General features: G+C 37.4%; 1 protein-coding gene across 20 annotated transcripts in view; it reads right to left on the bottom strand.

Moving 5' to 3' along the window:
- PKP4 (plakophilin 4) overlaps nt 1–15,131 on the bottom strand; it is a 236,260-nt gene that overhangs the window by 42,205 nt on the left and 178,924 nt on the right. For 13 of the 20 annotated variants that reach the window (XR_009055218.1, XM_057747065.1, XM_057747064.1 and 10 more), the window contains 4 exons: nt 12,689–13,241; nt 7,427–7,444; nt 6,648–6,836; nt 4,319–4,542 (listed from right to left, as the gene is read on the bottom strand). Coding sequence is in view for 19 of the 20 variants with exons in the window: in XM_057747065.1 (XP_057603048.1) it covers nt 4,319–4,542; nt 6,648–6,836; nt 7,427–7,444; nt 12,689–13,241 (984 nt within the window). In the remaining variant the exon portion in view is untranslated. The remainder of the gene's footprint in view (nt 1–4,318; nt 4,543–6,647; nt 6,837–7,426; nt 7,445–12,688; nt 13,242–15,131) is intronic. The other 7 variants (XM_057747073.1, XM_057747078.1, XM_057747075.1 and 4 more) reach the window with 3 other exon arrangements.

Genomic DNA, 15,131 nt, shown 5'->3' with positions numbered 1-15,131 from the left:
CTATAAAATAGGAACAATGAAACTATCATTTCTAACTTCTTAAGCTGGCTGTGATGATTAAATTGTGGTGACGTACATTAAAGTATTTTACATACTTTGAATTATGAAAGATGTTTTACTAATATTCACCATCCCTGAAAAATGAAATATACGAAGTACAGGCATTCTCTTTAATAAACAGATTCCCCTTTATGCACTGAAACTACATTAACTATTTCTGATGAAAATCTGTCTAAAGTCTATTATGTAAATCTATAAGGTAATTAACAGAGTGCAAGCAGTGTGATTTAATCTTTCTTTCGTGATTCAATCATTACAAGTACACATTTCTGTCCTCTTTAAATGGCACAGGGATGGTCAAGATTTCCTAGCATCCTTGGGTACCACCTGAGCCAGACAACACAAAGGGTGGGCTCCAGCTGGAGATGGGCAGTTGGGCTCAGCTGGCATCTACTCCAACCTTGACTTTCAGCAGAAATTTACCCTGGAAAGACTGCTATCCATTCATGGGCTGGCTGGGTGGCATCAATGCTTGCCAAGATTTGCTTCATTAAAACTTAAGCCCAGACTTCTGTTTTTAGCCATGATAGAATAACCAGTACTCGACTTTGCCTTCCCACCATAAACAATCATTAAACTGGACTAAATGTGTGGGGAAGCTCTTTCCAGGCCCTAGACAACAAGTAACACAAGAATGTAGTCCTTGAAAGGCTGGGGTGGGGGTGGGGGGTTCACCCCATAATCACATGCCTGGCTTTCTGCCTGAGGGCGCTTTTAGGATCACGGCAAAGGAAGTGAGTCCAAATGGGCATGATGGACTTGGGGGAAAGATTGGACTTTGGAGATGCTAAAGAGGTTAAAGTTTGCAGGGTAGGACATGGAGAGGACAGAGCTATGCAGAGGAGATTCTGCAAGTCTGTGTAGGGATTATGCACAAGTCATTAGCTGAGCACTGGGCTGCACATGTACAGGTCTGGTGGAGAGCAGCTGCTGCTGGAATGAGAATTGAACCAGGTGATGTTGCACTTCCAGCCCAGTCACAGTGCAGACCTTACTGACCACTTCAGCATTTGGTCTCCACAAAGGCCATGTTTAGGAGTAAGAAGAATGCCACAGAGTAAGGGTCATGTGCTAGGAGTAAAATAAATCTAAAATAGACCTGTCCTAACAAAGAAGAGAACCAATTGTGACAGGATCAAAAGCACTTGTCAGTAATTTAGTCAAAGCTTAGAACCCTAGGAGGAGACGACATAATACAGAGCCTCTACAACGTTTTATCATCCACAACAATCTGCATATAATTTAAAACTGCTGGTCATAAGAAGAAAAAGAAAAATGTGACTCTCAAAGATATAAACAAACAAATAGTAGAAACAGAGCCAGAGAAAACACAGATGTTGGAATGATCAGAGGACTTTAAAATGGTTTTTAATAAATGTGCTCAAAGACTTAAAGCAAAAGATGTATGTAAGGAGTGAAGAGATGGGAGATAGGAAACGTCATCAGAGATGTGAAAACTATAAAAAAGCCACATTAAAGTGTCTGGAGAAAAAAAATTCACTGGATGGGCTTAACAACAGCCTGGAGACCACAGAAGAAAAAAACAGCAAATGTAAAGGCAGGTTAATAAAAAAAATCCTATATGAAGAATACAGAGAAAAAAGATTTTCTAAAAAATGAACAGAACTTCAGTAACCTGTGAGACGATAATGTCAAGTTATCCTAGGACAGGAGAGTGAATTTTGGGCCAGAAAAAGTATTTACAGAAATAATGACTGAATATGTTCCAATTTTGGTAAAATCATCAACCAACATTTAAAGAATCTCAGTGAATCCCAAGCAGGTCAATTGTAAAGAAAAGTATACCTAGGCTTATTAGAGTAAAACTGCTGAAGGTCAACAATAAAGAAAAATATCCGAAAGGCAACCAGAGAGAAGATACATTATATAATGAGAAGAATAATGCAAATGTTGGCTGATTTCTCATCAGAAACAATGGAGACAATAATGAACAACACCCTTTAAAGCACTGAAAAAAACTGCTGTTAATCCTGAATTTTATATCTAGCAAAGATATCCTTTAGAAAGAGTAAATAAAAACCCTTTCAGATAAATTAAAGCTGAGAGCATGTGTTGCCAGCAGACATGAAACATAAGGAAGGGTAAAGAAAGTTCTTCAAGGCTAAAGGGACATGAGTTGAGACGGAAACTAGTATTTATAGGAAGATGTGACGAGAACTATAAATAAGTATCTAGGTGAATATAAAGACAGTCTTTTTAACTCAGCTTAATTTCTTTAAAAGACAACTGACTATTTACAGTATAAATAACATATGGGTTTTATAATGGATTTTATAATGTATGTAGAAGTAAAATATTTGACAACAACATAAAGGCCAAGGAGATGGTAAATGCGATTATTCTGTTGAATGTCACAGCTGAAGCCCTCCTCACAAAGAACACCATAAATGAGGTCATTCTTTCAGTCACTGTCACTTTCCATAACAAGTACTATTATTCTTGCAGATGAGCTATTTGTACCATTAATAAATTTTGCTTCCAACGTAGACAACTATTTAAAGAAACTCATACATTTCCTTTTATGTAGAAAACACCAATAAATTCTCTAGTCTTATAGGGAAAATTTCAGGCTAACTTTAATGTAGCATTAATGACAAAGAAAGTAGGTTTACAAGTGAATAAAAATATTAAAGATGCTATTTTTAAAACTAAAAATTAATAATTGTCATGAGTTTTTATTTTGGTTTGAATATTCAAACTTTAAACTCACTTGGATTCCAGTTTCAACTAGAATAAATGCACCTATTATTATAAGATACTCATTTATTCATCTTACAAAAGGCATGATCAGTAAAGTTTCACATAATCAAAGCTAGCCATAACAGTTTTATGCATTAGACTATGAAATTACCATACCATGAATATCAGACATGAAATTCTTGTTTATAATGAATCAGCTCATAACAGAGGTCAAAATTGAAGTCTTCAGGAATGCATATTAAACTCAAAGCTCTAATCATACTTCACTGCTTTGCTGGGTAGCTATTCTTTTCTCTGCAGGTTCAGCTGAGGTATGGTCTAAATTACCTACTATTCAAAACCCCTTTGAGAATTTCTGTGTCTATTAGGGTGCCCTAGTCTGTTCTTGTGAGAACTTCAAAAAACAAAATCATGTAAAATTTCTTTGATTTAATTATATTGGATGTGCTATTAGACAAATTATTTTTAAAAATTCTTAAAATGACAGAAAGGTGGCAAACAGGACTAGCAGAACCAAATATATGTATACACTGTAAAAAATTTTAGGCAAAAGAGTGAACGGGTGGAGTGGTTTTAGTGAAGCAGTTGGCTTCCCGCTCAACTCAAAGGTACCTTAGGTTATTTTGTTTTAATAACCAAACCTCACTCATGCTTTTAATTCACATTCATTAGAATAAGCTGGTAGGCTGCTATAAATGAATTCAGAATTATAACAATCTTTCAGTGAAACAACTATTTGTGGGTGAAGAATGAATAAAATCTTGCCTATATATGCCTTAAAATAACACTCAAGCGGCTTAAAATTTAGAAACAATTTCGCTCTTTCAGAAGTTAAAATTCTCTTTTAGTTAATATTTTAAGTAACTTGCATTAAAGAGATGGGGCTAGTTTTTCAAAATCAATCAAGCACTAAATGAATCATACTTATCTTAATAAAACACGTTTTCTACATGGCCAAATAAAATTAAAAGCAGGAAACATTTATTATTTGCCAAATATTTTTTTTGCTTATGAGATATGAGAATTTCTTGTAAATTATTTTCCCCTAAATGAGAAAGCTTTTCAAAGGACGTAGTTAATAAAAGCACAGTGCAGCTCTGACCAATATGAGTCAAATGTACATGACACTGGTCTTTCCCAGTTTAAAACAACCATTTGCATTTTCTGAAGCCATCATTTAAGAAGTTAGCGAAGATAAAGGAAAGGGCAGAAAATGATCCTTTAAAATCTTTTGTGTAATTCAGACTAAGAGGGTTTCCCAGGTAGTTGCCTTGATGAAGTATTTCAATGATGGGTGCTGCAGATACTCACACAGACCTGTGCATTCTCTAACTTATTAGTAAAGCACTGAAAGAAGGAATCTATCTTTAAAATGAAATCAACCTCAATGACCTACAGCGCTGGAAAACAACTGGAGATATTAGAGGTAAGGAGTTACGGATATTATAATACACATGGCAACTCTGAAAAAAGTCAGAATGAAGGAACTTGCTGACTGCTGAGATATGGCGGCATTCTGGAGATCCACAACTAGTACTTGCCTGGGGTCTTTCTGAATGCTGTCTATTGATGGGGATCTCGTGGTGCCATCGTCAGCCGGGGCTACGTGCTGAAGCCTGCTGTAATTGCACTCTTGCATTCGGTATTGTATTGGCCTGTACGGCTCCGCATAGGTAGCTGTTGTGTTCAGAGCATAATTATTTCTTTGGTATGTAAGGGTACTTCGTTGGCTGGATGTTCTTTGCAAATTCCCAACACCTACTAGAAAGTCAACATTTTAAAAAAGATTAGTATGTTCTCCACAAAGTGATACTTTTCAAAGTCAAAATATTTTTAATTTTAAAAAGGGTTAAGTTTTTAACAATTACATAAATTGCTGACTTTTAGATTTTACCAATCTAGCTCATTAGTGCTAACAAAGGCATTGAAGTTTTTAAAATAATACCAACAATATTTATGTCAATTTTACTAGCAGGAAAGAGCAAAAATGAAACCATAAATCTGTTTACATAGTAGGTCTTAATATGTTTAAGTTTCAGTAACAAAACTGCAAGTGAAATAAAAGAAAATAAATTAATCTTAGAAATAAATAGCAGGGACTTCCCTGGTGGCGCAGTGGTTAAGAATCTGCCTGCCAATGGAGGGGACACGGGTTTGATCCCTGGGCTGGGAAGATCCCACATGCCGCAGAGCAACTAAGCCTGTGCGCCACAACTACTGAGCCTGTGCTCTAGAGCCTGTGAGCCACAACTACCGAAGCCCCTGTGCCTAGAGCCCTTGCTCTGCAACAGGAGACGCCACCGCAGCGAGAAGCCGGTGCACCACAATGAAGAGTAGCCTCTGCGCTCATCACAATTAGAGAAAGCCTGCACGCAGCAACCAAGACCCAACACAGCAGCCCCCCCCAAAAGCTAAATTTCATAGCTTCATTTTAGCAATAAAAGACAAGTAAGATACTCAAACTTATAATTAAAACCATCAAACTTTGGACATTTAGTGCATACAGGTTACTTCTTTTAATATCTATTTTATTTGTAGACCTATGGATTTTGATAACATTGGAAAATATACTTCACAGGAAAGACATATCAAATTTTTCTAAAGCTACGCCCTAAAATTATTGCATGACGCTATGTATAAAGTACTATACACTGTATTTAACATTTCTTTTCATGCTATTGCAGTAGGTATCTCTCCCATAATTGTGTTCATATTCTTCCTGCAATGAACATATTTAAACATTATTTTTTCTTAATCCTAGTAAAGAAATTAAATTTATAGAACATAATGAGCGAACAAATTCTCCACTAACATCTATTAAAAATTGGGTACATTCTATTAGAAGAAAAATTCCACAGTGGACCAAAGTGTCAGTTTTTGGCAAAGAACCATTTCAGATACAGTCTTCTCCCTCGTGCTGTTCTGTGAGGTATGGCTCCCAGAGCCGTGCCTTTAGGGCATTATCATTGCTACCTGAAAATCATTTCCGGGCATGTTAATAAATCTGTACTCTTCTTTTTTTTTTTTTTTTTTTTTTTCAGGGGTCTTTTGAGGCTCTGTAAGTCAGATCCATAGCACAACCTGGCAGCTCCTGTGGCCACAGGCTGTAGCTCCTGCTCTATCAGCTGCTATGGTGCGGCACAGATGGGAGGCTGGGGGTGCAAGGGTGTGATGCACTAGCTGCTGCTGCTGCTGCTTCTGCTTTTTTGGCCACGCCATGTGGCGTGTGGGATCTTAGTTCCCCAACCAGCGATTGAATCCGGGCCCCTGCAGTGGAAGCTCAGAGTCCTAACCACTGGACCGCCAGGGAATTCCCACTCCCTATTTTTATAACCATCATCACTGCATTCTATTCCAGATTGAGTCTATCATAAGGAATCTTTATGTGACTCCTATCATGTAAGCATTCAAAAGAGATTCAGAATCTAAAAAAGTCATATCAAATACACTTGGGCTATGTATATGCTAAACCAAAGATAAGCCAACAGCTAGCGCAGGGATTATTTTCTCTAAATATGTGTTCCAGGCAACAAAAATTACAAAGAAATATCCCCCCAAAGGCTTTTCTTTCTATATCTGATAGGCTTCCAACCTGAGGAGTCAGATTTATAGCTCTACAAACTTATTTGTGAATTAAAGTACAATCACTATGTTCATTGATTAGATTGAATTAAGGTAAAAATATATCACCTGTAAATAGGTACTAAATGAACTTCTGTTTTACTGTTTATTGATCAACTTTCACAACTTATCTGATAACCAAACAGGCAATATGAATTCATTCTAACAGGAAACCCATCTCAATAAAATCCTCTACTCTTGGGCCTGTGAAATTGGGACAGTAGCTGAACAGAGCTGATGCCCACCTGAGCCGGTGCGGTACAGTGCTGTCTGTGATCCTTGGAGCTCCACGGTTCCGTGGTTTGGGCTGCGGTACACTGGGCTGTAATAGGTCCTCCCCTCATATATAGGAGTGATGTGCAAGTCGGGAGACACAGCTGAACGAAGGTCTTGTCCAAGCTGGCTGTGTTGACTAGCATAGGAACTCCGTAAGCCTACAGGCAGGAAAATTACACCATTAAGAAACGTGGAAAACTATGGTGATGTTAAAAGTTAACTACTCATCTATAGGACCAGATACTGAGTCTAAACACCAAATCTAGTGAGTTTTATAAAAGACGGATGCCAGATATAAACGGGATACCATATACATCCTAAAAATAAAACTTTCTCTTGGCAGCAGGATAAAAAATAAATTTTCTAAAAAAAAAAAAAAAAAAAAGAGAGAGAGAGAGAGAAATTATTAAATGCTTTGATATTCTGAAATTCATCCCCCAACTCTAAGTTATTTTATGATGGTGACCAAAAAGAAAGCACCACCATGTCCCACCTCTTTAAATCCCAACAGTTATAACACCTACATAATAGTACTTAGAAAGGCTGATGTTCAAGAACTGTTCCGAACCGTCTCGATTCATTCACCCATGGTTTTTACAGAAAAATGTGAAACTTTATCTTACAAAATTTAAAATACCATCAGTGAACTAATAAGATTTATAAAGCATTATGAAATATCTGTTATCACAATTAAAAAACAAAAAACCCCAAAAATCCAAAACAGGTGTTTTTCCAGGAACACACATACCAGATTCTTGTTTACCTTCTTTCTAGTATAAAGGAAAAGTACAGAGTTAGTGTATTAAGTCATTTCAAATACGCTTTCATTCCAACTGTTAATAATTAATGCAGATTTCAAACCCAAACATTTTATTTTCTTTATAAAATTGAATTAGTATATTCTACATTATGATGCTCAGAAATTTGTTATTTGCCATCATTGTGAGTAAAATGTTGTCACTTGGTAAGAATATCAACTAAGGTTACATTCCAAATATGAGCAAGAAAAACCACAAACATATCTAAGTCAGCATATATTTGCTTTTAAAAAGATTACAAATAATCAACACAGTAACTAATTACAAAAAGGTATGGTCATTCACATCTTGTTAGCTCAGTTAATCATATCACAACTAAAAGCAAATGGGCCTGAATGTGAGTGATAATTACATGTTGCTTAGTGAGGAGTGGCAAGAAAGTTAATGCACAAAGCTTCCAAAATGAGTGATTATTACCTACCCTGGACAGCAATGTGACATGGGGAGAAATTAAAAGAACAAATGTGGTTCTGGCTACTGGCTCCCCACTTGCTAAAAGGAAGATCACAGGTTTATACTGGGAGATTATTCAGCCAAATCTTCCCACTTCAAAATTGAGGAAACAGAGCCGAAAAGGAAATGTAATTCACCCAATTCAGAGAGCGACTTCCTGGTACGGCTGAGAGAAAGCCCCCTCCGTGCTCTGTCACTGTGCACCTAACACCGGACAAAGCTATTTCCCAAGGATCAATAAGACATGGTGTGAGAAACCTTGAACTGGACAGAGCCCTCCACAAACATAAGGTTAAAGAGGGAGGTTAGCTCACCGGGGGTCCATGGAAACCCCAGTAACTCTAAAGATGATATTATGACTGCTATTGTAAAGTTCTCATCTGAGGATTTCAGCTTCTTATTCGCTGGCAGAATTCTCATTCTTAGCATAGTATAAACTCCATTTCTTTATAGAGCCCATGAGTATCTTGAACAAAAGTGCAGGCATTGTTTTTGTTAATGGTGACATAAAGCAGGCAGGAAAATGTACCTAGTCCTTGGAAATCTTATCAGTTTGAGGTGTTATTTTAATATTCAGTAAAGCACCTGATTTACTGTGAGACTCTAAAGATCACTTGGGCAGAGGCAAGCTGAGCCCTGGGTACTCTTGAAGTCCTTGGCCCATCCCTACTGTGGTGTGAAATGAGACCAAGGCATTATGTTCTATTCAGAATGTGACAGTCTCACTGTGCAAGGATCTGGCTGGAGTCTTCACTGGAATCCATGTAATATGAAAATTTTTGTAAATACTCACTTTGATTTCACAAGAAAGGTAACCAAATGAGCTTGTTACCACTTAGAATTATAAAAAGTATCCAGTAAACATTCCCTTGTTATAGGATTATTAGAGAGATGAAATTACTATACATGATAGACTCTAACGGGAAATACAAAACTTAAGAATTACAGTGTGATGTAGCAATTTCTTGATATTAGAAATCTTTGTGAATAATATTATAATGGTTAATATTTTTGTTTACCCACTTATGCATTAAAATAAAAACACAGTCCTACAGATTAACATTTAAAAAATTACAAAATTATACAGCCCCAACAAATTAAGTAAAGTGATTGTGTAGAAAGGCTACAATAACTTAGTATCTTTGAAACTGGAAGACAGGTAATTTGTTGCAATTCCACAAATACATATTAGTTTACCTACTCCAATGATATATTCCTTGTGATTTAAAACCTTTATATTTTAAGTCAGTGAAAACAAACGTAAACTTATCTTTCAAATACGAATTCTTTTTATTTTCAAAACTTGTCTTGATATGCTATGATTATATTGAAATGAATATTTTAGGACAGACATATTTTTTGTTGTTGTTGTAGGAAGTAATTTATACATATCATTTAAATTATGATCACCAAATATCCAAGTGTCTGAATCTATTACAAAATATTGCTTTAGGCTTATCAATTAGTAGGTTATTAAGCTTTTGAAATCAAGAACCATCGTAAATAAAATGACAAGCACATCACTTTCTGAAATAAGAAAAAAAGAAAGGAATTTGGGATCTACATTCAGAATAACGGGGCAGGTAGATATATGATGGGAACCAAAACGTCCCTAAGACATTTTAAGAAATCCTTTGCTTCTTTTGAAAACTGTCATATTCTAGGGGAAAAAAAATCCATAATAGGCTACGTATAATTTTTTTCCCCTGAAACATAAAGTCTAACTTCACCTGCATTGTCAGAGAAGCAGGTATTTTAAACCAAAGGAGATCAGCCCTCAGGGTTAAACATGGAGACATTTCTTTAAGTGCTCATTTTCTTTATTGGGCTTACTCTTCACTCTACTGCAATCATAGATTTCTGCACAGCTGTTGTTCACATACATGGGGGTGGGGAAGTGGTGGGGGACAGAAATCCTCAGGACTATTTATCTCTTAAGGTTTCCTTCAGAGACAGAATGTCATAAATGATTCCTACCTCACTCTGCTGCATACTTTTCAGAGGCATGCCAGAAAACATCTAAGCCTAGGACACTCCTCTGATAGCTGAATGAAAAAGAATGAATTTCTCCACTAGGAATTTCCTTGAGCTCAAAATCAAGTTCAATATTAATTCTTTGTGCAAGATTATTCAATTAGAAAATCTCAAAGATGAGAGAGTAGCACTGACACACATACACTACCAAATGTAAAACAGATGGCTAGTGAGAAGTTGCTTCATAACACAGGGAGATCACCTCGATGATCAGTGAAGACCTAAAGAGGTGGGATAGAGAGGGTGGGCGGGAGGCTCAGAAGGGAGGGGATATGGGGATATATGTATAAATACAGCTGATTCACTCTGTTGTACAGCAGAAACTGGCACAACAGTGTAAAGCAATTACACTCCAATAAAGATCTAAAAATAATAATAATAATAATAAAATAAAAATAAAAATTAAAAAAGTAAAAGTAACATGTACATAATGGTAAAAAATTTCAAACTATGTAGGAAAATATGAATTGAGAAGTGAAAGTCTCAGCCTCTTCTTTACCCTCACCCAGTCCCACTCACCAGTTTATGTATTTTCCAGAATGTTTGATCACACATACGAATATATACATTACATACAAATGTGCACACATCGCATTTCTTTTTTCTTTTTTAATGCTGTTGGAATTCTATTATGTATATCTTCTATACCTTGTTCTGTTTCTTAATATGTCTGAGAGTTCTGCTTCATTCTCTCAAGGGATGCCTAGGACCCTATTTTATAGATGTATTATACTTTGTTTAATCACTTCTATTAATGGACATTTAGGTTTTCTCATTTTTAGCTGTTAGAGACTGATGCAATATATATTACTCTTCCTGAATATTTGCACACAGGTACTAAGATAACTATGGGATCTGTTTCTTGAAATAGAATTGTGGGATCATGTGTGTATATTTTCTTAATGAAATACTGTCAAATTGCCCCCAGGAAGTTTTACAGATTTCTATTTACACCAGTAGTTTGAGCTCCTGTTCCCTACACCTTCACCAGCACTGCATATTGTCAAAGCTTTTCATTTTTGCCAGTCTGGCAGTTACAAAGCTGTACCTCATTGTTTTAAGTGGCCTGTGTTGAGTAATGACTGAGATTGATGAATTAATATGTTTATCAGCTGTTTGACCGCTTTTCTGCAGGCCACAAGTTCAGATCTTTTGCCTGTTTTTTTAATTTGTAAATGCTTTATATACTTGAAATAAATTGGCCCTCAGTAATATACTTCTTAAGTATTTTTCTCATTTTGTAATTTGTCTTTTTACTTTGTGTTTGGTATTTCTTATTTACAGAACTTTTTAATGTTTTCTGTAGTAAAATTAATATCCTTTCTTTATGGCTTCTGGGAAAGGTAAAGCCTTTTTGAGAAAAGGAATAAACCTAGGAATAAACCTACCTAAGGAGGCAAAAGATCTGTATACAGAAAATTATAAGACACTGATGAAAGAAATCAAAGACGATACAAACAGATGGAGAGATATACCATGGTCTTATATTGGAAGAATCAATATGGTAAAAATGACTATACTACCCAAAACAATCTACAGATTCAATGCAATCCCTATCAAATTATCAATGGCATTTTTCACAGAACTAGAACAAGAAACCTTACGATATGTATGGAAATGCAAAAGACCCTGAATGGACAAAGCAATCTTGAGAAGGAGAAGTGGAGCTGGAGGAATCAGGCTCCCTGACTTCAGACTATACTACAAAGCTACAGTAATCAAGACAGTATGGCACCGGCACAAAAACAGAAATATAGATCAATGCAACAGGATAGAAAGCCCAGAGATAAACCCACGTACATATGTTCGCCTTATCGTTGACAAAGGAGGCAAGAATATACAATGGAGAAAAGACAGCCACTTCAATAAGTGGTGCTGGGAAAACTGGACAGCTACACGTAAAAGAACGAAACTGGAACACTCCCTAACACCATACACAAAAATAAAATCAAAATGGATTAAAGACCTAAAGGTAAGGCCAGATACTATAAAACGCTTAGAGGAAAACATAGGCAGAACATTCTAAGACATGTTACTTTTAAAATATAATTTAAAACACTAAAGTTGAATTTCATTTTAATCAAAAGAACAAAGTCTATACATCATGCGGGAAACCTGCTACGAAAAAACCCTGAAGGAAACAGCTGTACTATCAGTGACCTGGTCAGTGTCTTTCTGATGTAATGCAAATGGCATTTGAAGGTAATTCATAGGAACTTTGTGCATTTCCCATCAGGATGCTAAAAATCAAGGCAGTGAGGAAATCCATATTCTAGTCTATACTATTAAGGCATTTCTTTAAACAAATTTTTAAATATTTGAACAGATATTCTGATACCACCTTTTAACATAACTTAGGGTTTTGAGTATGGGTAGGCCTAGCTGACGAAAAATATTTCACCGTGAAAAACCTCAGCAAACAGTTTAAAATTCCAATCAATTCCTCTAAAATGCAAAAAAGTACGTTTTATAACCTAATATTGTGAGGGATGGGGGAAATACATTCATTGCAAAAGTGATAAAAATGTATCTAATTTGATGCATTAAAAATTATAGAGCCTGAATGACAAGTCAGCCTGAAGTGTGCAGTATAAATTTTAAGATAAAAACATAAGCTTTTCCAACATTACATGCTCTGTTTCAGCGATGGTTGCATGGAAGACTTCCCCTCGGGGCTTTGTGTAGGGCTGTCACCTTGTACTCACCTGTCAGGCTGTCTGGCCGAGGTGGAACCATCCTCTCGTAAATGTCATACTGCTGCTGTCCGAATTGTTCCATGTCGTGAACAGTCCTTTGCAGTGAAGGTCCCAGATGCTGTGGTACGGCAGTCATCCCTGAGCGTTTGGGGGATGATGACCCCACCTGGCCTTGGGATGGAGAAGCTACTCGAGTCTGTGCATCCGTCAGGGTCAGTGGGGACCCCACTCTGGTGGTGGTTTGGTACTGAGGGGTTGGTCCGTTGGGATTGGAGGTCTGCCGGGAGGTGACTGACCCAATCCGACGTACAGCTGATGGGGAGGCGGGTCTCTGTGCAGAGTATGGCGAGGCTGCTCGCTGAGCAGGTAATGTGGTGGAGGAGTATGCACTGGGGTGCAGTGGTCGGGAGTCAGTCACTGATGGAGAGCCAAATCCACTACCCAGAGAAGTTCTCAGTGACCCCCTTGAAGGAGACACGCCTGTGCTGATAACATAAGAAGGAGACTGTGCTCTAGATGGAACTGAACTAACTCTTCTCATGGCCCGATTGGCTACTGATGGCTGATGAAAGGGGGAGAAAAGAGAATGGTTTATCCAGGGTTGTGTGTCCACTGTCATTACAGAAAATAAATCACTACAGAATGTGAATTCACTATTTATTTTAGGCATCTAAGTTTGTTTTCCTTTTTTTGCTGTAGAGCTGGATCTTAATTTTTCCTTATTCTGTTTTTCTTTTTCTACTTTTTTTTTTTTGGTGGTGGTTTAATCTCCACCTTTCCCTTTAAAATAGTAAAACAAACCAGTAAGGAGATATAGAAAGACATTTAATGTTCCTTTTTGTTTTGCTTTACATTATTTTACCTCTGCCTACACATTTTCCACAACACAGAATATGTTGTGTTGCAAGTGTGAAGGATCACTGGAGCAGTGTATTTATTTTGTACCCTGTGAGTCAGTTTGGCGAAGGTAACCCATTTGTGTAAAACAAAAAAAAACCTTTTTCAATATATTAATCTAGATAAAGTTGAAGCAGTATCTGTAACTGTCTTTATGGGTTGGTCCCATTAGAAAAAGGAAGGTATTCTTTCAAAGTGGAGTAACTGAACGTCTGGATAGGGCCTGGGGTCTAACGCTGTCCTTTGTGAGTGCTGCACAAGTGCTCTATCTAGCCAGATCTGTCTTTTCCTTTAGCTTAAGTGTGGCTGCTAGTGATTTCAGCCATTTCTTTCTACCCCCTTTGACTTATAAGCTCTTGTCTTTAGCTGGTGGATTGAAAGAGATGCAAATAAAGGTACCCTCAAATCTGTTCCAGCAGGATGAATGCTCAAAATCTCTGCTGGGCTCTGGCCAGCTTGAAAAGACCAGACTGGGAAATGAAGAACATTTCTGCCATGGCCAGTCCTTCTATGAATCCAAAGACTGCTGCAAACATTGAGTCTCATGTCCCTTTCTTGATGCAGGACGACAAGAAAGAAGAATGGTGGCTGGACTGGGGCACTGCATACCCAAGCTCAGGACCAAGCTTTCCTGCATCTCCTTAGTGACTACTGGAGTCCAGTTGTCATCATCTCCCTTTCACTTTTAGTGGGGGCAATGAAGGAAGAAAAAGGGATGATTCGAGGACTTTGTATACTCTTAGATGCCATAAGAGGAGACATGCTTTGTCTCCGTGTGTCATAAGCAACTGGCCGGCTGAAACACCTGCTCTGAGACCACTCAGGTGCTCCAACTCAACAATTCTGGAAGGCAACAGCCGTGGAAAGGAGAAGATCAGGGGAGGGAAGGGGACTGCAAATAACCAACATGGCAAGAAAGAGGGAGTTTAAAGATTAGTAGGCAGTTGGAAAATTAAAATCTGTGCTTGGGGTTTAAAAAATCCCATATATAAGCTGTTCATTATCAAAACGGGATGACACTTGGCCCAGATATCGAGAAACTGTGTTCCCCAGGATGCACGCAAGTTTTAAAGGCCCTCTTGCAACCTCCAGGAACAAAATCAACTTACCATAAGTTAAAAAAAACAAATTAAACAAAAAGGTAACATGATCACTCTTAGAGGCAAAACAATCTCTGTAATTAATTGTTATTCATAAGTATGACTTTAGACTTGCCAACTTAGAAATTCACCTAAGCAGGTGAACTCCTGTAAGCATTTAGTTCAAAGCTTCCCAAACTGTTCCATCAGACCATCCCTGACAGCAGAGGAGTACATGTATCATCTGAGGAATGCGGCGGGGGTAGGGGCGGGTGTGCAGCTGGAAGTAGCTTGCTACGGGCACAAGACTTCCTGTCTTAGCTTAAAAATTCATGCACCATCTTTGTGTTTGTTTTAATACAGAAATGTTTCTTAATTCTTAAAAGTTTCCCTTAACTTGTTGAGCCAAAGTCATACTGTGTTTCTTCTTTGGCATAGGGAACGTTGGCCCACTGCTTTGTGCACCTTCAGGGCTT

This window comes from Hippopotamus amphibius, chromosome 8, assembly GCF_030028045.1.
Source record: "Hippopotamus amphibius kiboko isolate mHipAmp2 chromosome 8, mHipAmp2.hap2, whole genome shotgun sequence".
Taxonomy (NCBI): domain Eukaryota; kingdom Metazoa; phylum Chordata; class Mammalia; order Artiodactyla; family Hippopotamidae; genus Hippopotamus; species Hippopotamus amphibius.
Note: the sequence above shows the minus strand (reverse complement) of the source record. Positions and strands in the feature narration are given on the sequence as shown.